This window comes from Ascidia mentula, chromosome 2 (assembly GCF_947561715.1).
Source record: "Ascidia mentula chromosome 2, kaAscMent1.1, whole genome shotgun sequence".
In the NCBI taxonomy this organism is placed as follows: Eukaryota; Metazoa; Chordata; class Ascidiacea; order Phlebobranchia; family Ascidiidae; genus Ascidia; species Ascidia mentula.
In genome coordinates this window covers 1704444-1725808 of record NC_138567.1, presented here as the reverse complement: position 1 = coordinate 1725808, position 21365 = coordinate 1704444, and the positions used below count along the sequence as shown (strand labels likewise).

Here is a 21365-nt window from a genome sequence, read left to right as displayed (position 1 = left end):
TCCAACGATGATCACTACATAATCTTGACGTCTCCACTGCCCCATTTTTTATCATCCTTGATTAAAAGCGCGTCCAATACTCGGAGGAACGCCGGTTCGAATCCCACTGAAGCTACACGTGATACGACACATTAAAATAAGCACAGATTTTTCTTGAGTAGCAAAAACACAACCACAATACGAACATTGCGACCTTGAGTGAATGTGGATTTGACCTTGAAAAGAGTCATAACCTAAAACATGAATAGGCTACTCTGAAATGTGAACAATCACAATATTATTATCAAAAGGTGACAACCTGGTGAAAAGCTACAGTTAGATTACAATGCCAAGGTTCAAGTGTTTCGAAACCAACACGTCCTGCACGAAAAAGGGTAATTAGGTTTTTAAGCGTGTTTACTGTGACGTAACAATGGCCTCTGTTACGTCACAGTATGAATGAGCGACTAATTTTTGTTCACAGAATTACAACATGTGCTCAGGAACACAAACTAACACAAATAACTCGGGTTTGGTGCAAAAAACAACGGGAACTTTATGTCACAAGAGGGCGCACAAGCGCATTGCATAAAGTCGTATTCGCTGGGATAGTGGGGGGAGAGGATTGTTTGACGTTCTTTAATTTTCACAAAATCTGCGAACTTTTTTTGTTGCACAAATTTGTAAATAGTACTACAACAATTGAAAAGTGGGATATGCCAATGTTGTTGATGGACTATTTTCAAACATTCCATCATATAGTTTTAAATTAAAATATTTGTGTTTTGATCTGAATAACTTCTCAAACACAAAACAAGCCATCGAAGTACAGTGGTCGGTAAACCAAAATGATTTGATAAAATAACTCTAGCAATGTCTTGCTATGGTGAGTCCTTTAAGGGACTGAAAATAAACAATCATACTTTTTGCCATTGCAACACATGATGTATCAACATCCCAGGGATTTGCATCCACCAGGTGGTGTAACGGAGTTCAGCTACCGACCAGTGCAACACCTAAACTTAATTAATTTTGGCAGATGTGCCCCAAAAAGTGTAGAAGCAGCTGGACTGCGAGTACCAAGGATTTAAAGATTATCAAGCTGCAGGATATTTTAAACACACGAAAAAAAAGCAAAACAGTTGCAGTAACAAAAAATTATTTCCCAAATATTAATTCCTAAAACTATCAATGACCAATAAAAACTATTCGTGGAAATTGTCCGATAATATTCGGTTGACAAAGGGAGTTGGACTCCCAAACTTGCATCAATTATTTTTTTTTTGGTCCCACTTTCACCAAAACCAGCTTCAAAAAACTGAGACCAATTGCACACATTGTTCTACACAAGGCAATTTCTAATGCCAGGGGTCAAAGCCTGCAGAGACAGAGCAGTGTTGGAATGAAGAGGCCAAAGGCGATCATGATTGGCATAACTAAGCTGCTGCTATCCTCTGCATAGGGATTGGCAGCCGATGGTCCAGATTTGATCTTTGACTTTTTACTGCTGCTCTTTGATGAGGACTTTGTTGAGGAAGAGGCAGGTTCCACTGCATCATCTGACTCATCGTCATATTCATCTTCTGCATCGTCCTCTTCCTCATCCGGTTTCTTTAACTGTGGAAGTTTGGGGACGTCTGAAAAATAAACAAATCTTTGTATGGTGCCAACATCTTCCTCCTTTTCAGAGAACTGCAGAACTTGACAGTTTGGAACCCAACAGATCGAAAATTGACCAGAAGGTACTATTGAGTGGAAATCTGTGCAAATGCTATTCTTTAAGCCAAACCAGTGCAACAGTACTAAGAGACCTGAAAGATCGAAACAGGGTGTACGCATGTCTGCAGGTGTCAATGGCTCGGTAAATTGTGTTTGTGACATTTAAATTCAAACACAGACAACCACATGCCATATAATTGTCTTTATTTTATACCATTACAAAGCACCGATTTATACTAATATTACCCACAGTAGCATTACTAAACCAGACAATTTAACACATGTTTCTCTGCAATATTTTATGAGACTGTCTACATTGTGTTGTGATTGACACAAAAATACACAGAAACTACAACAACATAAACCACAAAGTGTTGCTTCATTGTGTGGTCAGTCTAGTACAAACACCCTAGGAAATGTTAACAGAATTGTGGGGAAAGACTTTTACCTTCTGGCGTTCCTTTCATGAGATAGAATGCACATATCTTTGGGTTGTCAGCCTGACCCTGAAAAAAACATCAAGATAGTACTTTAAATTGTAAGTCTGTTCCATTTACTGAGCCCCACTATTAACTGCTGCAAGTATATTTAATTTCATGGAGTCAATTTTCATACAAGCTCTGCTGTTCCCAAATCATGTTCTCACCTTCACAAGTTCCAGCTTGAGAACTCCTTCAAATGTCGAATACTCCCCCATGACACTCAGCTTCCCCTTTTTCACAGTAAGAGGAATTAATTCATCGTGCGCTGTGCTGTGGCCAACTTTATTGAAGATATCGAGGTCATGGGCAACCGTATGTTGGTCATTCAGTCTGACATTAAAAACCTGTAAAAAAGAAATTAGTGAGTGAAGAAGGTTGGGTTTAGTGTAATATAGATACATACAATAAGCAATGTGGAAAACAGTGGCCATCGGTCTGCAGCTTATACAATAGATACATACATATGAGAGTTTATGTTAACAAAATACCCTGATAGATTCACCACCAACCAAGACCTAGCAGGAGATAATTTTACTAATTTCTGCAATGAATCTTCAGCCATTTGTTTCACACGGTTTTCAATTGATTTATTCACCTATGCTTGTCAATAATATCAGTATGACATAATATAATTATATATGTTTAACGTTGGTCAATTCTGGTGCATTGCACCAAATAGCTCACATTGGACAAACTATTGCACCACAGGCTTCCATTCATGCTTCTTTCACACAAGGTTTATTGATCCCAAATTCTATTGTTAGTTGTTCAAGTCACATTATCATTATTTTCACACAAGAGCAAAGGAACACAGATGTCAATCAAACAGGAGAGTATTAGGGTTAATCCGGGAATAATACACTGTGTTTTTTAAAATGAAAAGGACTTGAATACAATTTGAGGATAAGAAAAATAATTTCCATGCGTTTCTACTCACTGATATTAAAAGCAACTTTATATAATTGGTCAATTATTTAGCAAGATTTCTAAAACTACCCTTCAAATTACTATCTACTTTAGACTATAGCCACAGTTTTCCTGGAAATTTACCCCTATATATATATATATATATATATATATATATATATATATATATATGTGTATATATACATGTATATAGTGCCATGAAGTTGAAAAATATGACAAACTAATTTTTTTGGAAAAAACATATTTTATATGTTGCAATGAAAGTTGCAAGTTATCCACTTAAGCTACATGCCTTTTCTGCAAGTTCAAGTTGTTGTAGAGGCAAAGTAATACAGGAAGTGAAGTATGTGGAAACCAAAACGTATGACAAATAAGAAAATGTTGGATCACTTTGATGAGTTCTCGCAAAACATAAATGCGACTTGCAAACAACTTGAGAGAAGAGCACCACATCCACACAACAATAACATAGCAAAAAAACAATTTTGAACTAGAGAAAATATGTTTAAAGACAACTTGCAATGTTTCATGAAATTCAAGACCATGTAGGAACCTGGCTATTTAGCTTGAATTACTAACCTTTAAGTTAGGCCCATAAAAGTAGACCTCTGCAAACTTTAGCACCAGTACATAGTCACCATCATCTTTAACTGGGATGTCGTATGAAAACGACTTGTCATGCCAGCGTTCTGTCTGGTAGAGCAAGTTATCAGCAGGCGCAGCTCGTGTTACAGCTTGTCGTTTGCCATAATCACTCTTTACCCCCACATTTAGAGGATCAGCCCTTCATAAAAAAAATCAAAAATTAGTCGTGAAATAATCTTGTCCAAGGTAGTATATGCAATCAAAACAGTTTTTAACACAATATGCTGTTTCACCAGTTCCAGCCTGTCACCTTTACTAATTATTAGAGACAGTTGGACATTCCTTTCTTGATTAATTTAATTATCCTAACAAACATGTTGTTAAAACAAAATTTTTGCCAACAGGCGTGTAAAACATATGTCATTTTTGCATGTATAATTTAGCAGCATCTCTTAGTCTTATTGCATTTTTTGTTTAAATTTGCAACATCACTATCTATGTGGAAGCTTTACAACATGTCATGCAACAGATGGCAAACTCATTACTAACATCTGTCACCAATGTAGAGAAGCACAACATAACAATGCATGCCTAACCACTGACTGAAAAGAATGAAAGGTTTCCAAAATTTTATCACAAATTCAGACAAAAATTAACTCATACAATAAAGTATAAAGAAATTGGCTCTTCCACACAATAAAGTTTGCCCAAAACAACTTCCTCGCAAATTTCAAACATTCCAATCTGGGTTTTATTAACCCACAACTGTCTTGTTTACACATTGGCAACATATATATGTACAAAAAAAATATGTATATATATAAACTTACAGGTAATGAATTCCAAATGAGTCTGTGTGTTCTTCACCTCCTGCATTCACAGCATACACAACCTTTCCAGCAGAAGCTTCGATGATGGATGGAAAAATTCCAACACAAAGACATAACACGTATAAAAAGGATGATTTGCTCATTATCAGACCTAATTTACAAGAACTTGCTGCAAAAGGTGACTTAAACATATACATGTGTGCATGAAAATTCATACATATGCTCTCCAGTGTCTAAGGTTTTTACCTCTGCCCAAATAGTTATCGCTACCCGAAAATATGTTCTTATCGGTTTAGTTTCACTTTGTCAAGTGCTCTTAAAGGTTTTTGGCTCCATGGAAACCTTGAAAGTAGTTCAGTAAATATTGCAGAACCCCAATTTTTTCAAAAAAAACATGAAAACGTTTTATACAGAAGAAAAGCACGTATTTTCAACTGACATGATTCTCCCTAAACAAATGTATTAGTAGTTCAACAGAATACTTCAGTATAACGCTGACTGTATATGTTTGTTTTTAATATCATGATTTAAAGACTTGGATGGAACCTTTAAAGTTAATGGAACCACTGGCAATTGTGCAAATCCTGATCTTTTGATGGTATAGTAGAAACCCCCAAGTGCTTAGCCAAGTGCCACAAAACTTTTTAGCCAACTTGTGCTTGTGACACAAGTACAATATGTTCGGTCATTTTAAACTGGGTTTCAAAATTTTGTGCTTTTGCAGATACTGGATAAAAATTGTGTCTTTTTTCATGTCATAACCTGGATTCAGTTATTCCTTCTTACACTTTTTTACAGTTATTAATTGCTTATTACAACTGTGAACTGCGCTCTACAACACTCCAACATCGTTATCACGCAACTGACTGACTGTCATTATTGCTGTATGCGATCACAAACACATGAAACTAGGCAACATTATGTTTGCATGAATCAATAAATGCATATTCCTTTAATATTATAACAAAACACAACCATACACTACACAACCTCCCAATGTGGTCATTTTCCCATGTCCAAACAAAGATCAAAAGTAGGCTATGCAAAACAGCGGGTTTTTTTATTCGCACAATAACGTCCAAATGTATCAAACTCATTAAAAATTTAAACAACCTATGAAATGCAAGCGCAATGAAATCTTCTAACAATCACTGTACTGTTCAAAATTATAATAGACAAACGTAATCACAATACAGCTTATGACACGTAATGCCGGCTACTTGCTTGCGTACAAAGCGTGACAACCAATCCGTTGCAGCAGAGTTGTAACTTTCTCAATAAGTTGAAAATAATCTGCAATGAAGTACGAAAAATAGTAAAACGTGCAAAACGAGATGAAAAACACTTATCAGATCACAAGTTATATGGGAATTCGGCTGAAAAGTATTAAAATCAACAAACAAAATCTGTGAAGGAACGGATTAAATAATGTCTTGTTTAAAAATTAATCTATTCGGATAGGTGGATAGGGAAAATTGCATTCTTGTAGTCGAAGTTGGACAAGAATTTTCTGTCTGGATTTCAACAAGATTACTAATAATGGTTTGGAAACTTTTACATTAATTTTCTTATTCTAAGCCAGCGATTCCCTACGTTTTTCCCATTAGCCTATAGCTTCTCCTGTGCGCCCTGCGTCATCACTCGAAACCACCTGGTTGATCATGTCAGTAGTCATATATATGCTTGTCTCAAAGATATAGCCATTCAAGTCTTAAGTACGCGCTCTCGTACAGTAAAACTGCGAATGGCTTATTAAATCAAGTATGGTTCATTTGATCGTACATCGCACTTGGATACCTGTACAAAATCTGGAGCTAATACATGCGATCATCGCCTGCTTTGCGGCGGGTATCCGTACAAAAACCGATAGTGCCGGCTTCGTGTCGCGCCCGCCACGTTTTGGCGACACTGGAAGACTAAGCGAAACGCAAGCTCTCGCACCGTCGAAATACCATTTTAGTGTCTGTCCTATTAACTTTCGTAGGTAAGATATTGGCCTACTCAGGTTCTTACAGGTGATGGGGAATCAACCGCCAGACGGCGTAAACGAGCACATTTTCCCATTTTATAGAACGGTTACTTTATATCTCTTACGTGACTTGAGGTATTACATTGTATGATCTACTATGTAGTACCGTTGACGGTCCACTGGTTAAGAAACGCCGCTCAAAGCATTCACAAAATGTAAGGTCTGCATGATGTTGTGCACGGTATCACAAGGGCAATACCGTTGCCCCGAAAGTCGAGAAGCGGAAATGACGCAAGCTAGTAGTGAAACCAGACTGCACATGATTGGCCCATCAGGCGCGCGGTCTTGTTTACATTTTAACTAATTCTTCTACTTATTCTTCAACAGCTGTTCTCCATTCTTGTTTGTTTTTCGATCAACGTATGGATGTTTTTTGGTTTTGCACGTTTCACTTACCATTTGTGTGAACCCAATAATTATGGCAGGCCACTTAAACCAAATCTGTAATTCTAACGAAAATCATGCGTAAGTTTTGCAGCCAATGTCGCAAGAGTTTAAGTAAATTTAAACTGTGTGTTTCGTTCTATTCTTATCGTTATTTCCCCTGCCGAGTTTGAACCAGGGTGACCGCCATTTCCGACCCGTCATCAACTTGATTAATGAGTTTTTTAAAAGGGAGATACGGACAATCGTCTGTTGATAGCGGCTTTTGTTTATTTATAAATTATCACCAAATGCACTGGCTTGAGAAACTACAAGTAGTAAATGTGCAATTCAATTTAATCCATTTCCATCTTCACAATTCAACAAATAGTGATATATGGACATGGTGACGTATACCACAGCTTAATACAGAACAAAAGCAAAGTTACTTCCTTAAGACAGCGCACATTTACGGTAAGCAGTGGCTGGGTCCAAAGTGGTTGGATGGAGTGAAGAAATTTAAACTTTCTTAGGGCCCCAAATTACCTTATATCCGTCGTACACAGTTAATGTGCATCTGCCTTAAAACCTGTAAATCAACAGAATGCGAAACACTTTCACAGTTGCTTATTCCGTATATTATGCCCGTGGTAACGAGCAAGTGGCGCAATGTCTAATCCAATCACATTGTCAAAACACAACAAATTGTGAGTAATACACGATACATAGCGACAACAAAGATACTACTCACGGAACACATGGAATTTCAACCATAAAGTTGTTGCATGCCATACATACGTGTCACTGCAATGGCGAATTAAAAACCGAACACAGGGGCGAGTGACACGAAATATACTTACTAATATTTATGTAACAAACTATAAACGAACAAACGATCAGTATTTGTAAACACAAACCTAATAATCAACATAATATTTATTCAAGCGTTGCAAAACCACTTAACGCACTCGCGTATCTTCGGTAGGTATGCTGCCAATACTTTTATCTGCCAGTATTTGATTCATTTTGTCACCAATTAAGCGATTTCTAATGACGTCATTCATGACGCAGTAGATAAGGAACAGAACGAATCCCTGCATCCCGTTCACCAAGCTGTGAATGTACATGAAAACCTCGTTCGAGATTTCGTTTCCGATTCCTAAAACATCAGGAACATGTTAACTTTAAAAAAAGATTGATCAAAAGCTTTGTAACTCACCAGTGAAGAATGCCAAGCTCCAGGTTCCACCAAGCATCAGGAAGAGGAAAATGAACGACTTTGCAGCTCTCTTTGCATCTTCCACATCTGGATCTTTCCCTCTGTTCCGCATCTTCCGGGAGGTTAAGTTCACGTACGATGTCTTCACGATGATGACGAGGTTGATGACGAGAATGAGAGCAAGAGGAGTGATGACGGAAGTGTAGAAAACCGGAGTATTTGGAGCCAACCAGCATCTGTCGTACTTGGGAATTGGTGAAGTGTTGTTTTGATATTGGTGGCACGCCTCGTAATAAGGCTGTGGTTTCATGTAGACGCCAAATTGGAATCCCACGGGTGCGGATATTCCCACAATCAAGACGGGAAGAAGCCACCCGACCATCATAAAGTACTTGAGTCGATCTTTGGGATTTTGGGACCGAAAGTTGATTGGATTGGAGATAGCCATGAAGATTCGTATTCCCTCGATCAGAAACCACATTCCTATAGTGAGAAAAAGACTTAAATTGTTTGATTTGTTGTTATTTAAACATCTCTACCTGAACACACCAAGAAGAAATGGTTTAGCACTGTAAACGCCATGCATGGCTGATCATGCGTTACGATAATATCGTGGAATAAGTTAACGCCGTGAAGAAGCAGAAGTGATGACGTCAAACTCAACTGGATGTAAATTCTGTCCCCTCCCTCATTGAAACAGAGCAGGATGATTGCAGTGAGCAGGAGGAAGAAGACGGATGTTGATTCTGTGACGTATGTTGTAATCTGAAAAAATTACTACAGTGAGAAGCCAAAAAAACAACATTGATCAAGTTTTTTCAAGTTTGAATACAATGGAACTGACTGAATTTAAAAAAGCACAAGTTGCCATTATGGATGAAACATTATATGTGTACTTGCCTTAACACCGTGTGGAACGACGATGGATTTTACCGCCAGGAGGACGGAGAAAACAGTGAGGTGGTTGCAACTGCAAGTCACGTGATTTGGCCTTGCTTCGGTGGTACAGCCCTCATCCGAATATAATGACGCTGCTCTGTCGAAGAATGTGCATCTGGGCGAAAGTTGGGAGATTTTCTGGTTGCTTCGGTTTTTCTTCATGTTTTCAATTTCGTCGCACGCTGATTGTGGTGACGTGGTAGGAACGACGAATCTCACGTTGCCTTGCAGTTGATTGTTGAGTTTTACTTTTCCAGGCTGTGTACGTGGGGGTATTTCTTCCACGTTCAAACCGACAATAACAATGTAGCTCGTATTTTTGATGGCTATGTAACGTGTTGAGGCGAGGGAGCCAACTTGGTCAGTCGGACCTTCAACCTCCACATCCTCTGGAATCTTAAACTGGAGAACTGAAAATGCGACTTGGTTTGCTCCGTTTGTTTCCAACGTTAAGTCGATGCGAGTCGAACCAAGCAAGATATTGGCAGTGAGTTGAGTCTGGAAACCATTCAATGTCGTATGATTGAAGTAAAGTTGGGCATTACCATTGTTGAAAGTGATTGTGTTTGAAGTTTGGGAGAATCGGGTGATATTCTCCACAAGTTGGTCGATGTTTATTAAATCATCCGTGTTAGTCACTTGTATAGAAGTCAGATTACTTTCCAAACCTGAACAAAAGTTATGTTGAGTTTCTTAGTTTGCAGATACAACAACTGTTTATTTTTTTTAAAATTAACTTTAAAAAAAGCACGCGTTTGCTTAGGTGGTGACAAAGCAAGCGTTTGCCGCTTTCATTACAATGCATATTTCAAAATTATGCCGTATCTTTTACAAAATGACTTTTTACCACTTGTAGGTGCCACGGTTTATATCAAGCCGATAAATATATTTATAAAAATTTTCATTGAATTCTGCGTCAACTCACTAGGAATAATTTCATTCCAGCTTGTAGTGGGTATGGTCGATGTTTGGTTGGTTATTGGGATGGTGGTTGGTTGGGTGGTTGTTGGGATGTTGGTTGATTGGTTGGTTATTGAGATGTTGGTTGGGATGTTGGTTGATTGGTTGGTTATTGGGATGGTGGTTGTCGGCACTTGTGTAGTTAGGAGTTGAGTGGTTGGGAATGATGATGTCTTCGTTGCTTGTAGAGTTGTCAGTGGGATTTTAGTTGTTTGCGAAGTTAGTGAATAATCTATAATGTGTCAATGAAATTTTGATCATTTGTCAAATTTTTGTTATTTTTATTTTTTGGAAGTGTTTTTTCATCCACTTACTGCAGTAAAGTGAAAGATTGAGGCAAATGGTTGGTTCTTGTGATAATATAGCTGCGGCAAATGGGATGCCAGGGAAACCTGTAATAATGAACACAATTTAACTTTATATAAGAAACTAACAAATAAACGCATGAGTTTTCCCTACATTAAAAAGTATGGTTTTGTTTCATAACAAAACCTTGGAATCAACAGCGTTTATTGTTGATAAAATTAACTGCCTTTTTCCTGTTTTTCTTGCAAAATTAAGTTATGTCTGGATGTTAACTCTTTTTTTATGTTTGTTGTGTTTGGAATACCGATGATGTTCCAAGGGTGAACTATATACCTTATTACTATTAGGCGACTGGGACGATTTTACAATACCTTACTATTGGTTACCCAAACTTTTCATAACACATAAATATATTGATTGTTGTGGTATAAAAACTGCTTTTGCACCTGGATGACCAGGAAAACATGCGTGGAAACACTTTATTGCAAGGTTTAATCGATAGACACGTTGTAACATGTTTTACAATCATTAAATTATATCAGCAATCAATTTTTGAAAAAGCCATCTCGTATATTTGGCCGATTGTCTATAAGGGACTTCCCCGATTTAAATATGAGCTTGCTGTTGGAAATTCCCGTACTTAATTATATTCATTTGAATTTTGCGTTGGCGCAGTAGTTTAGTTTGTATTTTTTTCAAGTGTTTTTTTATCACAATTTTAATCGTATTTCTTCATATTGAAACTTATACCACTTTTTTCAATAATACGTAGATACACACAAACAACATTTTGAATCATGAAAGTATTTGTTCACTCATGTTTTTTGTGTGTTGCAAAAAAAAAAATTACTTGGTAATGAGAAGATTTCAAATTAAATAATATCGTATATCGAATTATGCCGAATTATATTTATACGGAGATATTGTGTTGAACTTATTTCTTGAGACAAAATCTTTATTACGAAGATTTACTCACATTTTTCGTATGCTTGTACCGAGATTTTATAACCCGAGCCTGGAACAAGGGGAGTTGATCCTGCATAAAACAAATGAATACTTCACACTGCTTTGCTGATAAACAGTTATAGCGATAAAATACTCAAACCGGTTCAACAAATTTCACCTGGTTGTAAGAATTGGATCTTTGCGTTAACAGATGGATTTGGTGGATTAGGGGGGGTCAATGAAGTCCCATTGATTGAGGTCATGCAGCATCCACTTCCAGTACAGTTATGTTCTATAAAGTTGAATGTATTTATCGTTCAAGCGTGAAGTAAGACAAGTTTTGTTTTACGATTAATTTAAATCTAAAATGTTTGTTTAAAGAAAGCAGGAAAGTTTTGTCTAAATAAAGTTGCTTCAAGTCCAAACTTAAAATAAATTGCTTCACCTGTGAGATTTATTCCCTGTATATTCACGCCGTTCCCTGTAATTAAACATAAAGTTACACAGCAAAATCCTAATATTACAGGCTACGATTGATGGCAAAAGTAAATTATAGTGCATTTCTTGCTGCCATTGGCATAGCAATTTACAAGAATTGTTACAAAAGTGTTTATTGAAACTAACGTTTCGTCTACCATCCGGCGAGACTTCCTCAGGGTTATGTACTATAAACACATTCGTAAATTAATTATATTTGAAAGCTTTATTGTTGCGAATCAAACTGTTTTATCGAGCTGTGTACACGAAATTTTCCACCTGTGAGGTCTCATCAGTGTAGCTGTTTCAGTGGCACTGTGCTAGCTTCTACACTGGCAGGCACACTAAATTCCAATTTGTGGTACCGTTCCGATCTTTTGGGTACCCTATACTGAGTACCAAACAACAGAGACGAACCACTGTTGAGCGCACTATGGCCAAACGGATCTGCTTGGTAACCAATAGCGCTAAAGGCAAAAACACCATGGCTTTTTTTGGAGCATAAACTGTTTTATTTTACCTGAAACACAATGGCCTGCCCACTGAAAACACCTAGAGTTGCAAGCAATAAGAATAAACAGAAAGATATCCCTTATCTCTACTTGGGTACATCATGCAATAAATAAACATCTGCTTTAAAAACTTAAAAGAAACTCACAACTCCCATCCGATCCGTAGTAAACTGGTTGTGATTGATTGCGAGGAGCGAAAACTACAACATAGAAAACTTTAATAATTGAGCATTGCATTATACCAGAACTAATAATATACAACATTATGCGTAATCTGACCTTCACTAAATTGTGATTTAAACAAGTTTCTATCAACTATGTTACTTACCACAAGGAAACGTTGTTCCAACTGAAGTTGAGTTGCACAAAAATATCACACAATCCTTCGTCCCACGATCTAATAAGGCATAATAGAAAGGAAAAAAGAAATCTCTGTAACCTTAAATTTAAATCTAATTTTAGAATATTATTTGCTTTAAATACTTTCCTCAATATCGAAATTTTTGGTTGCACTTATATCAGAAATACGTCACAATCAATCGTTATACGTCACAATCAATCGTGGAATTTATATTAAACTCACCACAATAGGCAGAAGGATCCAATTGATAAGTTGCTGTAAACAACAGTAGCAGAAGTGACATCACTGCAATGTGACGTGTTGTGGTAACGTCATGCCGCCGGTTAAAGGGCAAAACTAACATTGAAATTGTCATTGTTACTATTTCCTATATTTGATATTCCAGTAATTGTTTCACTTTTGCCCTGAACAGATTCGTATTACTTTTGTTTGTTCATACTTTTTTAACTCAAGTGTGTTTCGTGATATCGCATGGCAAGGCAGAATCACACCAGTACGCAAGTCCTGATTTGGAGATCTCAGATATTGTATCAAGATCATTAGGTTCACTGACATCTCAACGATTGCAACCAAGTTTCCAGCTTTTTTCATTAATAAAATGACGATTAATTTAGTCATGTCAACGCAGTGCACACAGTATAGCTGATTTGGCGATAACTTGGGTTCAGCAGCTGAAACAACCGCATATCTGGGCCAGAAAACTTTCAGAATAAAACGAATAGAAAGTAATACTCAGTTTGAAAACTAATTTTGTCTACTCTCTTGTAATTCTGTTGTTTCAAATCTATCAAGCTTCACGAATTAAGTTCTAATAAAAGATTTTCCACTTGTTTTACTGGGCATCAAAACCATCAACAGATTCTTCATGCGCAAATTTAACGACGTCCTTATATCTAACATCACGTCGCAGGAAGGAAGAAGTCTTTCGTATTGCGTATAACATGCAATATATCATGTCGTGACGTCAACAAAATAAAATAAAATTGTACGATTCAATAGCGCCACGTGGCGGATATAAATATCTAGATTTAAAATGCTTCTGTAAATTAAACAAGCAACTAAGCAAGACAATAAGTTTGGGAATAACTTCAACATAAAAAGTTTTCGGACGTAAACAACTTCCGAACAAATGATTCGATACAGTCAGGATACGACAACGATAATGTAAATTCTGTGCAGTATCGTATACATTACTATCTCACATGACGAATATTTATGCATGAGATTTTCCGTATTTTAGATTAGGACGAATTGTGTTGGAATTACGGTCTTTCAGTAAAAGTTATTTTCTCGATCTTGTTGCAAAAGACAAGAATTGAAATCTGCGGACCCCATATTAGTCTTAATTCGATACTCACATTCTACAGCTCAGCCCCATTGCCATGGGTAAAGTTTATGAAAAAATCATGTACACTAAATTAATTTATAGACAACGTATTTTCTTTTCAATGGGTTTGTCAGGGTTTCTGAACTCGATTGGGTCCGTAGATACCAACAATGAAATTTCAGTGTTTGACCTTAACCGCTAGACCCCGTAGCGAAGAACATAGTTTCATATTTTTGGCCACTCCACACTTTTCCTTACGTGCCATTAATTTCTTGTCATATTACCAACTTCTTGTTAACTTCAGTGTCTTTTTTGTGTTTGGGTTTTCAGACATGTATTTGACTCCACTAAGACCGAGCGACACGCCCCACTGGTTCTGAACCACTATTCTTCAATCATTCACATGAAAGTCTGCTTCGTGAGCATCATGGCCACTTTTCAATCGTGGGAACTTCGCCCGAAGGTAGGGAAGCGGAAATGACGCAGGGAAACCACGCGCTTTACAGCACCTCAAGTGGCGATCGGTCCTGTAGTCTTGTTTGTGTAATAAACGCTCTACACGTTTACTTTAACTCGAAAACAACACTTAACACTATTGTTTTGAACATACCAAAATGGTTTAAGATAAACGATGATTAAAGTTGGGCCCATATAGATACAGATGCTGGTTTCTGAACAGGGCGATCAATCAAAATTATTGCAGTTCGCAGTTTAATCGATTTCTATTTTAATGGTTTTTCTACCAGCCGAATTCATGCCAGGGTGAACGTCATTTTTTTACTGTATTCAAATTTTACTTTAATTTTCTAATTCTATGTCTGGAATTCCCAACATTCTCAGCCTAAGTAGATTCTCCTGTGGACCCTGCGTCACCACTTGAAATTACCTGGTTGATCATGTCAGTGGTCAAGTGCGCGCTTTCGTTACAGTGAAACTGCGAATGGCTCATAAAATCAGTTATGGTTCATTTGATCGTACATCGTACTTGGATACCTGTACAAAATTTGGAGTTAATACATGCGGTTATCGCCTGCTTTGCGGCGGTTTTCTGTACTAAAAACGGACCAGACCGGCTTCGTGCCATGTTTCAAATCTCTGGACAACTAAGCGGAACACAAGGTCGAACCAGTGAAAGATCATTTTAGTGTCTATCCTGAGTAGGATATTGGCCTACATAGGTTCTTACAGGTGGCGGGGAATTAACCGCCAGACGGCGTAAACGAGCACATTTTCCCCCTTTACAAACCTGTTATTATATATCTCTTGTGTGGCCTTACTTTTGAGAGGTATTACATTGTGTGATCTACTATCTAGTACCGTTGACGGTCAACTGGTATAGAAACACCGTTCTAAGCATTCACAAAATGTAAGGTCTACATGGTGTCGTGCACGGTATCACAAGTGTAATACCGTTGTCTCGGAAGTCGAGTAGCGGAAATGACGTAAGTTAGTAGTGAAACCAAACGCTTTATTGCACTTGATTGGCCCATCAGGCGCGCGTCCATTTTTACATTTTAACTAATTCTTCTACTTGTTCTTCAACATTTGTTCTCCATTCTTGTTTGTTTTTCGATTAACGTTTGCATGTTTTTTGGTTTTGCACGTTTCAATAACTTACCATTTGTGTGAACCCAATAATTGTGGCAGGCCACATAAACCAAATCTGTAACGAAAATCATGCGTAAGTTTTGCTGCCATAAAATGTCACAAGAGTTTAAGTAAATTTAAACTGTGTGTTTCGTTCTACTCCTATCGTTATTTCCCCTGTCGAGTTTAAACCACGGTGACCGCCATTTCCGATCCGTCATCAACTTGATTAATGAGTTTTTTAAAGGGAAGAACAAATTATCACCAAATGCACTGGCTTGAGAAACTACAGAATACAGAACACTTTATAGTCATTTATTTTGCATGTTGACCCTGTTGAAGAAGCAAATGTGCAATTCAATTTAATCCATTTCCATCTCCACAATTTAACAAATAGTGATATATGGACATGGTGACGTATAACACAGCATAATACAAAACAAAAGCAAAGTTACTTCCTTAAGACAGCGCACATTTAAGCAGTGGCTGGGTCCAAAGTGGTTGGATGGAGTGAAGAAATTTAAACCTACTTAGGGCCCCAAATTACCTTATATCCGTCGTACACATATTACAAACTAATGAGGAACGCATTTTCCGCATACAAGAACATAACTTCTTATTCCACGTAACCTACATTTATCATTTATTCAAGCGCTGCAAAAACAGTCGATTCGATTTCTGTTTAGATCGATTTTTTTGTAAAGACCGAGTTTACACCAGGGTGACCGCCATTTCCGATCCGTCATCAATTTTATTAAATCAACTTAAATTAATAAGTTTTTTGCCCAATGAGGACTACGAACAATCAACTGCTGCTACTGCCTCACGTTTAGTGTGCATCTTCGTTAACCTGTAGATCAACAGAATGCGAAATACTTTCACAGTTGCTTATTCCGTATATTATGCACGTGGTAACGAGCAAGAGGCGCATTGTCTAATCCAATCACATTGTCAAAACTCAACAAATTGTGAGTAATACACGATACATAGCGACAACAAAGATACTACTCACGGAACACATGGCATTTCAGCCATAAAGCTGTTGCATGCCATACAAAAGTGTCACTGAAATGGCGAATTGAAAACCGAACACAGGGGCGAGTGACACGAAATATACTTACTAATATTTATGTAATAAACTATAAACGAACAAACGATCAGTATTTGTAAACACAAACCTAATAATCAACATAATATTTATTCAAGCGTTGCAAAACCACTTAACGCACTCGCGTATCTTCGGTAGGTATGCTGCCAATACTTTTATCTGCCAGTATTTGATTCATTTTGTCACCAATTAAGCGATTTCTGATGACGTCGTTCATGACGCAGTAGATAAGGAACAGAACGAATCCCTGCATCCCGTTCACCAAGCTGTGAATGTACATGAAAACCTCGTTCGAGATTTCGTTTCCGATTCCTATAACATCAGGAACATGTTAACTTTAAAGAAAGATTGATTAAAAGCTTTGTAACTCACCAGTGAAGAATGCCAAGCTCCAGGTTCCACCGAGCATCAGGAAGAGGAAAATGAACGACTTTGCAGCTCTCTTTGCATCTTCCACATCTGGATCTTTCCCTCTGTTTCGCATCTTCCGGGAGGTTAAGTTCACGTACGATGTCTTTACGATGATGACGAGGTTGATGACGAGGATGAGAGCAAGAGGAGTGATGACGGAAGTGTAGAAAACCGGAGTGTTGGGAGCCAACCAGCATCTGTCGTACTTTGGAATTGGTGAAGTGTTGTTTTGATATTGGTGGCACGCCTCGTAATAAGGCTGTGGTTTCATGTAGACGCCGAATTGGAATCCCACAGGTGCGGATATTCCCACAAGCAAGACGGGAAGAAGCCACCCGAAGATCATAAAGTACTTCAGTCGATCTTTGGGATTTTGGGACCGAAAGTTGATTGGATTAGAGATAGCCATGAAGATTCGTATTCCCTCGATCAGAAACCACATTCCTATGGTAAGATAAAGTTTCTTAAATTGTTTGATGTGTTGTTATTTAAACATCTTTACCTGAACACATCAAGAAAAATTGGTTTAGAACTGTAAACGCCATGCATGACTGATCATGCGTGACAATAATATCGTGAAATAAGTTGACACCGTGAAGAAGCAGAAGTGATAACGTCAAACTTATCTGGATGTAAATTCTATCCCCTCCCTCATTGAAACAGAGCAGGATTATTGCGGTGAGCAGGAGGAAGAAGACGGATATTGATTCTGTGACGTATGTTGTGATCTGGAAATTAATACAACTGACTGATTTTATAAAGCACAAGGTAAAATTATGAATGAAATATTATATGTGTACTTGCCTTAACACCGTGTGGAACGACGATGGATTTTACCGCCAGGAGGACGGAAAAAACAGTGAGGTGGTTGCAACTGCACGTTACGTGATCAGGGCTTATTTCGGTGGTACAGCCCTCATCCGAATATAAAGACGATGCTCCGTCGAAGAATGTGCATCTGGGAGAAAGTTGGGAGATTTTCTGGTTGCTTCCGTTTTTCTTCATGTTTTCAATTTCGTCGCACGCTGATTGTGGTGACGTGGTAGGAAGGACGAATCTCACGTTGCCTTGCAGTTGATTGTTGAGTTTTACTTTTCCAGGCTGTGCACGTCGGGGAATTGAGTCCACGTTCAAACCGACAATAACAATGTAGCTCGTATTTTTGATGGCTATGTAACGTGTTGTGGCGAGGGAGCCAACTTGGTCAGTCGGACCTTCAACCTCCACATCCTCTGGAATCTTAAACTGAAGAACTGAAAATGCGACTTGGTTTGCTCCGTTTGTTTCCAACGTTAAGTCGATGCGAGTCGAACCAAGCAAGATATTGGCAGTGAGTTGAGTCTGGTGACCATTTAATGTCGCATGATTGAAGTAAAGCTGGGCATTACCATTGTTGAAAGTGATTGTGTTTGAAGTTTGGTAGAATCGGGTGATATTCTCCACAAGTTGGTCGATGTTTATTAAATCATCCGGGTTAGTCACTTGTATAGAAGTCAGATTACTTTCCAAACCTGAACAAAAGTTATGTTGAGTTTCTTAGTTTGGAGATACAACAACTGTTTATTTTTTTCAAGATTAACTTTCAAAAAAGCACGCGTTTGCTTAGGTGGTGACAAACCAAGCGTTTGCCGCTTTCATTACAATGCATATTTCAAAATTATGCCGTTTCTTTTTCAAAATGACTTGTTACCACTTGTAGGTGCCACGGTTTATATCAAGCCGATAAATATATTTATAAAAATTTTCATTGAATTCTGCGTCAACTCACTAGGAATAATTTCATTCCAGCTTGTAGTGGGTATGGTCGATGTTTGGTTGGTTATTGGGATGTTGGTTGATTGGTTGGTTATTGAGATGGTGGTTGGGATGTTGGTTGATTGGTTGGTTATTGTGATGGTGGTTGTCGGCACTTGTGTAGTTAGGAGTTGAGTGGTTGGGAATGATGATGTCTTCGTTGCTTGTAGAGTTGTCATTGGGATTTTAGTTGTTTGCGAAGTTAGTGAAAAATCTATAATATGTCAATGAAGTTTTGATCATTTGTCAAACTTTTGTTAATTTTATTTATTTGGAAGTGTTTTTTCATCCACTTACTGCAGTAAAGTGAAAGATTGAGGCAAGTGGTTGGTTCTTGTGGTAATATAGCTGCGGCAAATGGGGTGCCAGGGAAACCTGTTATGATGAACACAATTAAACTTCATGTAAGAAACCAACAAATAAACGCATGACTTTTCCCTACATCAAAAAGTATGGTTTTGTTTCATGACAAACAAAACCTTGGAATCTGCAGCGTTTAATGTTGATAAAATTAACTGCTCTTTTCTTTTATAAACAACAATTTATTTTTGTTGTTTTTAAAATGCTGATGATGCCCTACGGGTGAAACATATATATATTATTACGATTTGGCGACTTGGACGATTTTTACAACACCTTATTATTGGCTATCCTAACGCTCACTTTTCATAACGCATAAATATATGCATTGTTATGGTAAGAACACTGCTTTTGCACCCGGATAACCAGGAAAACATGCGTGGAAACACTTTATTGCAAGGATTGAATGATAGATACGACGTAACATATTTTACAATGATTAAACTATATTTGCAATTAATATTTGAAAAAGCCATATCGAAGATTTGACCGATTGTCTATGAGGGACTTCCCCGATTTGGATTTATGCTTGTTATTCGAAAGTCCCGCAGTTAATTTTATTCATTTGAACTTTGCGTTGGCTCAGTAGTTTAGTTTCGATTTCTGTCAAGTGTTTCATCACAATTTTAATCGTGTTTCCGCATGTTAAAACTTATACAACTTTATTCAATAATACGTAGATACACACAGACAACATTTTGAATCTAGACAGTATTTATTTCACTCATGTTGTTTGTGTGTTGCCACAAAAAACTTGTGACAAGATTTCAAATTAAATAATAAATCGAATTATGCCGAATTATATTTGTACGGAGATATTGTGTTGAACTTGTTTCTTCAGACAAAATCTCTATTACGAAGATTTACTCACATTTTTCGTATCCTCGTATCGAGATTTTAAAACCCGAGCCTGGAACAAGGGGAGTTGATCCTGCGCAAAAAAACGGTTGAAACAATCGTAAACTATTCACATAAATGGTTGTAGGGATAAAAATACTTAAATTGGTGTAACAAATTTCACCTGGTTGTAGGAATTGGATCTTTACGTTAACAGGTGGTTGAGGTGGTAAAGGCGAAACACCATTGATTGACGTCATGCAGCATCCACTTCCAGTACAGTTAAGTTCTGAAGTTTAATGAACTTACCGTTATAGCGTGAAGTAAGACAAGCTTTGTTTCTATTTTAACTTAAATCTAAAATATGTTTGTTTAAAGAAAGCAGGAAAGTTTTTGTCTAAATAAAGTTGCTTTAAGTTCAAACTTAAACTGAATTGCTTCACCTGTGAGATTTATTCCCTGTATATTCACACCGTTCCCTGTAATTAAACATAAAGTTACACAGCAAAATCCTAATATTTTTTGGGAAAAATCAGTAAAAATCTTTTATATCAACTCAACACATCAAAAAAATTAAACAGGCTACAATTGATGCCAAAAGTAAGTTATAGTGCTTTCCTTGCTGTCATAGGCATAGCAATTTACAAGAATTGTTCTTGTGGGCCTCAAGTTACGACAGTGTTTTTGGAACTAACGTTTCGTCTACCATCCGGCGAGACTTCCTCAGGGTTATGTCCAATACACACATTCGTAAATTAATCATATTTGAAAACTTTATTGTTGCGAATCAAACTGTTTTATCGAGCTGCAGACAGGGTATGTACACGAAATGTTTCCACCTGTGAGGTCTCATCAGTGCAGCTGTTGAAGTGACACTGTGCTAGCTTCTACACTAGCAGGCACACTAAATTCCACTTTGTGGTACCGTTCCGATCTTTTGGGTACCCTATACTGAGTACCAAACAACAGAGACGAACCACTGTGGAGCGCACTATGGCCAAACGGATCTGCTCGGTAACCGATAGCGCTAAAGGCAGAAACACCATGGCTTTTTTTGTACCTAAAGTGTTTTATTTTACCTGAAATACAATTACCTGCACACTGAAACCACCTAGAGTTGCAAGCAATAAGAATAAACAGAAAGATATCCCTGATCTCTACTTGGGTACATCATGCAAAAAATAAACATCTACTTTAAAAACTTAAAAGAAACTCACAACTCCCATACGATCCGTAGTAAACTGGTTGTGATTGATTGCGAGGAGCGAAAACTAAAACACAGATAACTTTAATATTTGAGCATTGCAT

General features: G+C 37.5%; 4 protein-coding genes across 4 annotated transcripts; all 4 read right to left on the bottom strand.

Annotated features, from left to right (window-relative positions):
• Nucleotides 1-142: 142 nt before the first annotated feature.
• On the bottom strand, nt 143-4694 carry LOC145888946 (malectin-B-like). Its single transcript, XM_082979815.1, has 5 exons — nt 4523-4694; nt 3687-3891; nt 2345-2524; nt 2147-2204; nt 143-1616 (listed from the first exon to the last, which is right to left on the bottom strand). Exons 1-5 carry the CDS (start codon nt 4663-4665, stop codon nt 1351-1353), a joined length of 852 nt encoding a protein of 283 aa, XP_082835941.1. The 5' UTR covers nt 4666-4694; the 3' UTR covers nt 143-1350.
• Nucleotides 4695-7583: 2889 nt separating this feature from the next.
• On the bottom strand, nt 7584-8892 carry LOC145889745 (adhesion G-protein coupled receptor G2-like). The gene is made up of 3 exons (XM_082980765.1): nt 8673-8892; nt 8134-8616; nt 7584-8073 (listed from the first exon to the last, which is right to left on the bottom strand). Exons 1-3 carry the CDS (start codon nt 8713-8715, stop codon nt 7874-7876), a joined length of 726 nt encoding a protein of 241 aa, XP_082836891.1. The 5' UTR covers nt 8716-8892; the 3' UTR covers nt 7584-7873.
• A 111-nt stretch (nt 8893-9003) lies between these two features.
• Nucleotides 9004-13005, bottom strand: LOC145889101 (uncharacterized). The gene is made up of 9 exons (XM_082979985.1): nt 12856-13005; nt 12601-12669; nt 12419-12472; nt 11729-11764; nt 11462-11575; nt 11315-11374; nt 10347-10424; nt 9998-10264; nt 9004-9740 (listed from the first exon to the last, which is right to left on the bottom strand). Exons 1-9 carry the CDS (start codon nt 12986-12988, stop codon nt 9004-9006), a joined length of 1548 nt encoding a protein of 515 aa, XP_082836111.1. The 5' UTR covers nt 12989-13005.
• A 3474-nt stretch (nt 13006-16479) lies between these two features.
• On the bottom strand, nt 16480-20317 carry LOC145889100 (adhesion G protein-coupled receptor E3-like). The gene is made up of 8 exons (XM_082979984.1): nt 20242-20317; nt 20092-20151; nt 19158-19235; nt 18835-19074; nt 17871-18577; nt 17569-17794; nt 17028-17510; nt 16480-16967 (listed from the first exon to the last, which is right to left on the bottom strand). Exons 1-8 carry the CDS (start codon nt 20315-20317, stop codon nt 16768-16770), a joined length of 2070 nt encoding a protein of 689 aa, XP_082836110.1. The 3' UTR covers nt 16480-16767.
• Nucleotides 20318-21365: the final 1048 nt, after the last annotated feature.

Bases quoted from the DNA above. Each gene is read 5' to 3' on its own strand.
- LOC145888946 (XM_082979815.1), bottom strand. From the start codon at position 4,665: ATGAGCAAATCATCCTTTTTATACGTGTTATGTCTTTGTGTTGGAATT. The intron at 2,525-3,686 runs GTTAGTAATTCA...TCTTTTTTACAG, and splicing joins TTTATGGGCCTAACTTAAAG to GTTTTTAATGTCAGACTGAA. The intron at 2,205-2,344 runs GTGAGAACATGA...TGTTTTTTTCAG, and splicing joins TCAAGCTGGAACTTGTGAAG to GGTCAGGCTGACAACCCAAA.
- LOC145889745 (XM_082980765.1), bottom strand. From the start codon at position 8,715: ATGGCGTTTACAGTGCTAAACCATTTCTTCTTGGTGTGTTCAG. The intron at 8,617-8,672 runs GTAGAGATGTTT...TTCTCACTATAG, and splicing joins TTTCTTCTTGGTGTGTTCAG to GAATGTGGTTTCTGATCGAG. The intron at 8,074-8,133 runs GTGAGTTACAAA...CTGATGTTTTAG, and splicing joins GAGCTTGGCATTCTTCACTG to GAATCGGAAACGAAATCTCG.
- LOC145889101 (XM_082979985.1), bottom strand. From the start codon at position 12,988: ATGACAATTTCAATGTTAGTTTTGCCCTTTAACCGGCGGCATGACGTT. The intron at 12,473-12,600 runs GTAAGTAACATA...TCTATGTTGTAG, and splicing joins TGGAACAACGTTTCCTTGTG to TTTTCGCTCCTCGCAATCAA. The intron at 11,375-11,461 runs GTGAAATTTGTT...TGTTTTATGCAG, and splicing joins GATCCAATTCTTACAACCAG to GATCAACTCCCCTTGTTCCA.
- LOC145889100 (XM_082979984.1), bottom strand. From the start codon at position 20,317: ATGACGTCAATCAATGGTGTTTCGCCTTTACCACCTCAACCACCTGTT. The intron at 20,152-20,241 runs GTGAAATTTGTT...TTTTTTGCGCAG, and splicing joins GATCCAATTCCTACAACCAG to GATCAACTCCCCTTGTTCCA. The intron at 17,511-17,568 runs GTAAAGATGTTT...ATCTTACCATAG, and splicing joins ATTTTTCTTGATGTGTTCAG to GAATGTGGTTTCTGATCGAG.